Source organism: Macrobrachium nipponense, chromosome 17 (genome assembly GCF_015104395.2).
Source record: "Macrobrachium nipponense isolate FS-2020 chromosome 17, ASM1510439v2, whole genome shotgun sequence".
In the NCBI taxonomy this organism is placed as follows: Eukaryota; Metazoa; Arthropoda; class Malacostraca; order Decapoda; family Palaemonidae; genus Macrobrachium; species Macrobrachium nipponense.
The window spans coordinates 59707846-59718237 of record NC_087210.1 but is presented as its reverse complement, the minus strand read 5'-3'; the positions used below and the strand labels follow the sequence as shown (position 1 = coordinate 59718237).

Here is a 10392-nt window from a genome sequence, read left to right as displayed (position 1 = left end):
ACAATGGTTGTATATTATATCTGCATTGAGAAGCATTGTAAGTTTATGAAGCATATGTACGCCTTCTCTTTATTCTGCCATGAATTTGCTACTTTTATACGGAATTGTTATTCTTTATAATCAATTTTTTTAAATTTCTTATTATCATAACAAGCATAAAAAGTAATATGAAATACAACAAATCAATGCCGTTTCAATGACGAATATAGTTTTATTTTCTTCTCAATGACAAATAAAGGTTTATTAATGAAATTATTTGTATCTAGGTAGGTAACCTGTCTCACAAATGCAGATAATAAACAAACCCTATGCCACGCGAAACAATTGTCAAAAATTACCCTAGCTTATTGTGCCTCCCTTGAAGACATACCAATATGTTCTCAACTCTTACCGTGAACATCCAATAAAAGGAGGAAGAATGTGAATCGAATTTAGGTTCAGTCTAAAAAAACCGAGCAAGAACATTTCTTGCCCAAGAGCCTTTTCGCGAACTTGTGATTTGTGTCCTCTTCTCTTCTGTCATGACAATGGATAACGCTCTTAATCAAGATGTGTCTCCCATTTCTCAGAGCATATTACTTGTCAAGAAGCCTCAGGATCTACACTGAATATTGAAGACAAATCGCCAACGGGGCCAATGTACCATGTTTGTGACTCCCAAAACATCAGATTCCGACCGTCCACGAATATATACCTTTCCTCCATTTCTTACAATTCCAGTACGTTCGAAGATTTTTAGCTTTCAACTCCGACGTCCTCCGAAAACTATCATAGTATAAGAGAGAGAGAGAGAGAGAGAGAGAGAGAGAGAGAGAGAGAGAGAGAGAGAGAGAGAGAGAGAGGGTGGTATACTTCCAAGAGGAGTACTTTGCATTTTCCAAAGAATTTGTCATTCTTGAATGGCAATTTTTATTATTATTATTATTATTATTATTAATTATTATTATTGTTATTATTATATTATTATTATTATTATTATTATTATTATTATTATTATTATTATTATTATTATTGATTATATATATATATATATTAATATATATATATATATATATATGTGTGTGTGTGTGTGTGTGTGTGTGTGTGTGTGCGCGCGCGCGTTTGTGTGCGTGTGTGTGTGTGTCTGTTTATAGTTACATTTACAATTACGTTAAAAGTGGCTAGTATATTGAAACCAAATTGGCAAGACGTCAATAAGAGGCGGGAGAGCGGCTAATAAATACAATGTACAGTATATCATTGAATCGTTACCTTAAACACAGTAACACTATCACTGAAACAGACTTGTCCAAACCATCTCAATCTCCCTTTTGATAATAATTCATTTACTTACGAGCTTCTGCTAGTTCCTTTATGATACAAATTCTCTATCATTCCTGATATCTCTCTAAATATCCTTAATAAAGCTTTATTTTCAAATCTAAAATATCTGTTGGATATTGTTTCATTTTCGTATGAAGATTCATGTCCGTGCCAGGCTATTGAATAATTTTACTTTTAGACCATACAAGGATTACTCTCTCTCTCTCTCTCTCTCTCTCTCTCTCTCTCTCTCTCTCTCTCTCTCTCTCTCTCTCTCTCTCTCTCTCTGTGGAATTTTGGAAAACGCATAATTACAGGGCAAATTATTTCAGCGTCCAAATTTTAATCAGATCATGAATGGGCTCCCGAACTTAATTGGGTACAAAATGTGTTCGCTCTACGATTATATCGAAAATGCTAACAGTATATGAGCGCGTTTTAAGCACTGTCACTGCAACAATTAATTGCTTATATTTTGCATTCATTAAATGTAGAGATGTCACCCACCGTTGCGATATCATAATTGGTAGTTACTATAATCACTTGTTATTGCTGCTATCTGACTCTACTACAAGGGTCTAGTATGATCTTTATTTCAGTTTTCATTTGATTTTATTTTATATTTTTATTTATTTATTTTTTCGTTACGAAACATGGTTGATAGGTACCTTGGAAATCGATGCTTAAAATCCTAAAAGAATTCTTGATTTACGCTAATTTTACAAGTCACAGGTCAACCTTTTTAGTTTTCTGTATATTGTGCCGGCTTTGTCTGTTCGACCGCACTTTTTCTGTCCGCCCTCAGATCTTAAAAACTACTTAGGCTAGAGGGCTGCAAATTGATATATTGATCATTCACTCTCCAGTCATCAAACGCTCTAAATTGCAGCCCTCTAGGCTTAGTAGCCTTTTATCTATTTCTTTCAAGGTTAAAGTTAGTCATAATCGTGTTAATGGCAACGCTATAAGGTAGGCCGTGGATAAAGTTAAGTTCATTTGCCGCAGCTCACAACGCTTATACAGAGACCACGAAATATAGATCTATTTACTTGTTTCTTCATATCTTCAGACTATGATAGTTTTAGACCTGTAGTCTTGGGATTTCAGGAGAATGTGTCAAAGAAGCTCAATCAGCAATTCTTTGATATCACATATAGTAATTAAAACTTTGCAGATACTTAGCTGACTTCGTTCCTTATTTAGCAACCATGCTTAACTCACATGGAAAACTAAACCTCAAGATCTTTATACAGGTGGTGTTCAGTCTCAAGAAATCCACCAGATCTCGGTTCCTCGTCTATGTAAAGCCGTCACTAACGTTCAGTTATACCTGCTCAGTTATGCCCGCAAAGTCTGCCTGAGCAGAACGTTCAGTTTTGGTATAACCGAAGGTTAGTGGCTTACTTTTGCCTGCACAAGGCGATAAAACCGAGTGTTAGTGGCGGACTTAATCTTGCCTCGAAAGAGAGAACATTAGTACAATGGAAAAGAACAAGAACCAACTTGCTGTTTCAAAATTGAAATATTTCCAAGGCCTAAGACCTGTTATTTTTTTTTTATCTGTTTCATACTGTGTTTCTTTAAATGATTTTCAGCTCGAAAAGTGCATACCTTATCGGGATACTTGCATTTTAATATTCGCTGAAAAATTAATTGTGTTTATTCGGTTATGACTTTAAAAAAATAGTTAAGGTACTTATTCTAAGTTATCGCAACTAATCCAAAAACTTATTCTACCTCAATTTAGGAAGTGGAATATAATAGAAGTTGTTACATCATATTTTTATGTTAAAGCGTTCGTAGGTTCATGGGTGGCTCGGGGAAGTAAAAATAATCTGCATCGAATAATAAACCAATGAGAAATTCTGCCTTTCATGTCGGATTTTAAATGAAGCACGAAATGTGATACCTCCTTTATGATTTTGAAGTATTTAATCCTCTCAAAAAATCATCCTTAAACTATCTCTCTCTCTCTCTCTCTCTCTCTCTCTCTCTCTCTCTCTCTCTCTCTCTCTCAATTGAAATTCAATGCTAGACCGAAGTTTTATTTTTTGTCATCGTGTGGAGCGACGTAACAACATAGCACACTTTAGCCTTTCAGTTATGTGGTAGCATTATAGTTATGAGGGAATTTTACACTTTTACCTGTTCTTGACTTTGCCTTTGAAACCGAAACGATGGTGATTTTATCACTTTGTAATTGCGATTCAAGATCTTGAAATATTGATATAAATCATTTGCTAAGAAATTTTTGTAGATGTAAGTTATTAGGTTAACGGAGGAAGTGTAATAATGTTAATTCAGTTTAACGTCTCACTACACTTTAGCATGATGAGTAACTTAAAATTCTTTAGGATGTTCTAGAAATTCTTCACTGTCCGGAAGTTAACACCTAAGTTTTTATTTAAAAAAAATGGGCTGCCCCTAAAATTCAGCAACTTTTTTTTTAGACTTGTAACGTTTTGAACTTCAGTAAATTTTTAATTGGACAAAAGATAAACTAACAATATATTTCAGTCCAATTACATCCAGAAATGACACTACAGCACTTGCAAAATTTTATGACACAAAATATATAACAGAAAAATAGAGAACAAATTTTGTATTGCCCATGCAATAAATATCACTATCCTAATATCCCTTTGTATCCAGATCCCGGAAAGGAAAATATGAAATATTTGAATAATTGTGAATTGATAATAAAATAGCATAAGCATAACAAAATGTGGACGTTCCCCTAACAGACACAAAACGTTGTCTGAAATCATCTGATGAAGTTTGTCTCGTAAAGATAAGTAAAAAATGCTAAGAAGTTTCTTCAAGGCAATCTAGTTTTCTGTACAACGTACAGTGATGTATGAAACTCTTGCTACGGCTCATGAAAATCTAAGCCACGGTTCATGAAACTTTCAGCCACGACCCATGAGACGATTAGTCACGGCCCGCTGGTGCCTTGTGTTGTTGGCGCCTATAGCGCTGCCAGACGCAAAATCATGGCCAACTCTAATCTTAAATAAAATACAAACTACCTAGGCTAGAGGGTTGCAATTTGCTATGTTTAATGATTTGAGGGTGGATAATCAACACAGCAATTCGCATCCTTCTAGTTTCAGTAGTTTTTAAGAACTTAGGGCGGACAGAAAAAAATGCTGACTGGCAGACAAATAGTCCTCTCAATAGTTTTCTTTTAGAGAAAAATAAAAATGAGAAGCGTCGTTGTTAGGTATTTATTTTTATAACTACCTATTACCAGAGGTTATATTTGTGTTTACAGATACTTACTACTCATTAAGCATAACTACCCTGTTAACTATCTTGTCTTCTTTTAAACTGTATATCATTATAAGTTAGTCTTAAAAATAAAGTCATTCAAGAAGGATCTATCTGAGTTTCGTGTCCATCCAAATATACTTCAATGGCGACGAGGAACTGACTCACGAAAGGAAAAATTAAGGATGGCGCATTTGGGGAACATAGCAGCATATGACAAATCCGAGGACTTTGAAGATTATGTCGAAAGATTTGATCAGTTCTGCTTAGCAAATGACATACCAGAGGAAGATAAGAAACGGGCAGTTTTCTTGAGCGCCGTCGGCGCTCCTACATATGGACTTCTGAAAACATTGCTTGCCCCTAATAAGCCCTTATCAAGGACTTATCGAGAACTTACTGAGCTTTTGAAAAATCACCTCCACCCAAAACCCATCCTGATAGCTGAACGTTTCAAGTTTTACAATAGGAAACAACGTCCAGGAGAATCCATCACTGATTATGCAACGGAGCAGCGGAAATTGGCGGAAACATGTCAGTTTGGTGCTTTTCAAGAGGAAGTTTAAGAGACTTGTTTGTTATTGGATTGGCCAACCGCTCGGCACAGAGGAAACTATTAAGTGAACAGGAGCTTGACTTAAAGAAAGCATTTTCGATTGCGCTAAGTCAGGAAATGGCTGATGAAAACGTCACGAAGATTCAGGGTCAAACTCAGGAGGTAAAAAAAGTTGTTGGGCCAAAAGCTTCTCTCCTTGAGTGTTACCGTTGCGGGAAGACAAACCATAAGGCTGATGTTTGTTTCCATAAGGATACTGAGTGTAATGGGTGTCATAAAAAAGGACACCTTCGTAGAATGTGCCGAATGGAAAATCACACCACAGCCAATCGAAATTGGAAATATGGAAGACAAGGAAGGTAACGATCGACGGTCAACATGGCAGAGGAGAAGACCAGCGGCTCGGAAGAAGAAACTACAGAGTGCAAACTACAGGATGAATTGGTGCATACATTGAAATACTGTGTTAAGAAAATGAAAGCAAGACATAATAAGGTTCCAGAGATAATAGTGAAAGTTAAATTAAATGGATACCAATTGATATGGAATTGGACACGGGAGCTTCTGTGTCCACTGATAAGTGAAGAGTTCTAACGCTAAACATCTGAAAAATACAGTACTTCAATCCAGCGATATTGTGCTGAAAACCATGACAGGAGAAAAAATAGAAGTCGTCGGGATATGCTACGTAACTATGGAAGTTCATGGACACAGAGTGGAGGAAGTGCCATTGTATGTGGTACAGGGGAATGGACCTGCCTTATTCGGTAGAGACTGGCTGCATTTTGCGAAATTTGACTGGAAAAAGTTAGCTGTAAATCATCTGCATTCTGGTATTCTGAAAACCTCAAAGTTAGAAGAACTGTTAAGGAAATATGGTGATGTCTTTGATGGTGAACTGGGTACAGCCAAGAATATAAAGGCTCATATTCGTGTAAGAAAGGATGCAAAACCAATCTTTTATAAAGCGGAACAGTTCCTTATGCAATCAGGGATGCTGTGAATGCAGAACTTAAAAGACTAGAATTGGAAGGAATTATTGAGAAAGTTGACTATAGTGAGTGGGCGGCACCTATAGTGCCCGTTTCAAAAGACAATGGTTCCATTAGGATCTGTGGTGACTTCAAGGTCACCATAAATTGTTATGTTGGGAAAACCTGGAACATCCAATGCCAAATCCAGATGAACTATACCAGCGACTGAACGGTGGGTGAAAAAAACTTTCTCAAAGTTAGATTTATTGCAAGCTTATCAGCAAGTGGAATTTGGATGAAGAATCTAGGAATATGTCACGATTAACACACCACTTGGTTTGTACAGATATACACGTTTACCATATGGTGTCTCAGCAGCACCACAACTTTTTTCAGTCTTTAAATGATAAAGTTCTGCAAGGAGTGTCCTTGTGGATGCAACATAGGTGATATTATTGTCTTACTGGGAGAAACCAAAGCTGAACATTTACACAATCTTGAAAAGGTACTTGAGCGGTTGCACATCAATGGGTTGAAATGTAATTTGTCGAAATGTGAATTTATGAAGCCCTCCTTGAAATATTTGAGTTTCATTGTAGATGAAGAGGGCATTCATATGACGGAGGATGCCATTGCAGCAGTCACGGAGGCACCAAGGCCAGAATCAAGGTCTGAAATGCAATCCTTCCTGGGGCTGGTAAACCATTACCGTCGCTATGTGCCAAATCTCTCATCAGCCTCTCACGGAATTACTGCATAAAGACAGAAAATGGCATTGGTCAGTAGAGTGTGAAAGAGCTTTTCCGAGATTAAAAAAATGCTGACCACTGAAAGACGGAGTATTAGTGCACTATGATTTGAGTAAACCTGTGACGTTGTGGCGTAGATGCATCACCCAAAGGACTTGGAGCAGTGCTTTCCCATATCACCAGTAACGGAGAAAGACCAATTGCTTATGCATCAAGAATGTTAACACCCACTGAACGTAACTATTCCCAAATTATTGAGCGTGAGGGTTTGGCAATCATCTTTGGACTACGGAAGTTTCATCAATATTTATATGGTCGTAAATTCACCCTTATTACAGATAACAAACCACTGTCATACATTCTGGGACCCAGGAAGGGCATTCCAGTCCTTGCAGCTGCAAGAATACAACGCTGGGCTATACAGTTAGCAGCTTATGATTATGACATTGAATTACGTTGTTCAAGTGACAATGGAAATGCTGATGCACTTTCTCTACGGTTTGCCTTTACCCAGATTGTGACTCCGACGCATCAGATAAGCATGTAAACTGGACACAAGAAGCAACTGTATTTAACATGCACCAGGTGAACTCTCTTCCTGTTACTGCGAAATTTGTTGCAAGGGAAACTTTGCATGATGCTGTACTGGCTAGAGCTTTATATTATACAAGAAATGGATGGCCAGACTCTGAGGACATAGCACAGGAACGGAAACCCTTCCATAGCCGTCAGCGTGAGTTTTCAATTGAAGAGGGATGTCTTCTATGGGGTGCCAGGGTGGTAATACCGTCGAGGTATAGGATTCAAATCTTAGAAGAACTACATGGTGGTCATCCGGGGATTGTTAGGATGAAAGGATTAGCTCGCTTGCATGTGTGGTGGCCGAATATCGATCAAGATATTGAAAACACTGTGCAAGGGTGCTCTGCTTGTCAGGCTACTCAGCCAATGCCGACTCATGCTGAGGGTAATCCGGGTGGAAATGGCCTTCTGGTCCGTGGAAAAGAGTACATGTTGATTTCGCAGGACCATTCCTGGGACAAATGTACCTCATTATGATTGATGCATATTCAAAATGGCCAGAAGTACACCCTATGAAATCAGTTACAACTATGAATACCATCGAGATCATGCGGCGGGTATTTGCTCAGCATGGGGTTTGTGTAGAGCTCGTGTCTGATAATGGAAGACAGTTTGTGGCTGAGGAATTTAAAGAGTTCATGACCCAAAATGGTGTAAAGCATATACTGATACCCGCTTATCACCCAAGCAGTAATGGGCAGGCCGAAAATACGATAAGAACATTCAAACAAGGAATGAAAAGGGCGATGAGAACATTGCAATCGTGTAATACATCTTTAAATACCAAATCGTGTCAATTTCTACTGACTTACCGAACTACACCTCACTGTACAACAAAGCGCACGTCTGTGGAGCTCATGGGTCGGCAGTTACGCACTCGCCTTGATTTACTACACCAGTATGCATCTCAGCGAATTGAAAGAAAAGCCTCAGAGAACGAGAAACCAATGAGGGAACTCGATATAGGGGACGTGGTACTGGTTCGGGATTATCGTCAAAATACCAAGAAGGGCATATGGACTCGAGGAGTTGTGGTTCTTAAATTGGGTCCATGCACATACAATGTACAAGTGGACGGTAACTTAATATGGAAGAGGCATATTGATCAAATGAGACTGATCTCCAATGATTCTCAAGATAACAAAAATGAACTTTTAGCACGTGATTTTTCAGAGTTGGTCAGCTATCCAGACCCATTACCAAGAGAGTTCATAAATACTCGTGAAGAGTTAGGCGATGCAGTTGCAGGTGCAGAGAAGAATGAAATCCCAAATGTAGAAGAAAAGGAGGCGGCAGCTGCAGAAAAAATATTGGGAAATGAAAATGGTAATACTTCTGATGACTCACCTGATAGTTCGATATCTGAATTACCAAAACTTCGAAGGTCTACCAGACAAAGTAGACCACCTGACTATTTTAGAATGTAAAATGATTAATAGTATTATGTATGTTTTGTATTATTTATTCAAAGCTATGCCACCATTTAATTATTGATTGCTTTATCCTTTTATTTGCTTTAATCTTTCATTCTTTTTCCCGAGGGGAAAAGGAGTTAGGTATTTATGTTTATAACTACCTATTACCAGAGGTTATATTTGTGTTTACAGATACTTACTACTCATTAAGCATAACTACCCTGTTAACTATCTTGTCTTCTTTTAAACTGTATATCATTATAAGTTAGTCTTAAAAATAAAGTCATTCAAGAAGGATCTATCTGAGTTTCGTGTCCATCCAAATATACTTCAGTCGTCATTCAGGCTGGATGGATGAAACCAACATGAAATACTGCAACCAATTCCTAATAGCTGAAAGAAAGTTAAATGTGGTTTCGGAGATTTGCTCTGCCAAGATTTATCTCACGTTTTCTTGGCCTTCTTTCGAAAAGCCTCAACTCATCCGTTACCTGAGGTTAAGACTTTTTCTACCATTCATTCGGTATTACGTGGAAGGTCTGTAAGTCCTCACATTTATCACCTCAGCCTTCTGACGTGGGAGGCGGACCATGAAATATTCCGCTGCAGTCCAGGTCTGGAAAATGAGAGAGAGAGAGAGAGAAGGAGAGAGAGAGAGGAGAGAGAGAGAGAGAGAGAGAGACATCAAAATATTCTTTTTCCGAGCACTATACCATATAAAGCAACAACACATTGTATGAATTGCCTGTGAAGCCTTTCCACATTTTTCACATATTTTTAGAGAACTGCAAGAAGCTGAATATATTTTCAATGTGATTATTAGTTTTGCTTCGTATGTTTCATGACGAAGTAAATCCTCAAAAGTTACTATGAATGACGGCTTGCATTTTTACCCTTGAAGGATAATTACGTTTGACGGCCATTAGATTTACTAGTAGTTTCGCCCTGGGTTTGAATCAAATAAGTTCTAAGACCCTATACAGTGCTACATTATATGAGTTGCTATCGAGATCTTTATGCCAGTCTCATTTCTGTTTCCACTTTATCATTCGACTTTTATTTTTTCCACAAAACCAAACTTATTTAATGATATATATATATATATATATATATATATATATATATATATATATATATATATATATATATATATATATATATATCGAGCTACAAAATTGTCCATTAATAACTAATTCGCTCTACCTCGGAATTAATGTATTTTCATATATGTTCAACCGAAGGTGAATTTTTTAGTTGATAAGAGATTTGCCGGCTCACGGCGCGAACCATCGACACTTTCAATCCAGGACTATTTCCCTTCGGTTAAACATATATGAAAATATATTATTTCGAGGTAGAGCGAATTAGATATTAAAGGACATTTGTAGCTCGATGTATGTATGTGAATCACGGTAATGTGATATGACATATATATATATATATATATATATATATATATATATATATATATATTATATATATATATATATATATGTGTGTGTGTGTGTGTGTGTGTGTGTGTGTGTGTGTGTGTGTGTCTTAAG

At 37.2% G+C, this 10392-nt stretch overlaps 1 protein-coding gene across 1 annotated transcript; it reads left to right on the top strand.

The window, feature by feature from the left end:
• The first annotated feature begins 7963 nt into the window (after positions 1-7963).
• LOC135195920 (uncharacterized protein K02A2.6-like) lies at positions 7964-8860 on the top strand. Its single transcript, XM_064222424.1, has one exon. It carries the CDS (start codon positions 7964-7966, stop codon positions 8858-8860), a length of 897 nt encoding a protein of 298 aa, XP_064078494.1.
• Positions 8861-10392: the final 1532 nt, after the last annotated feature.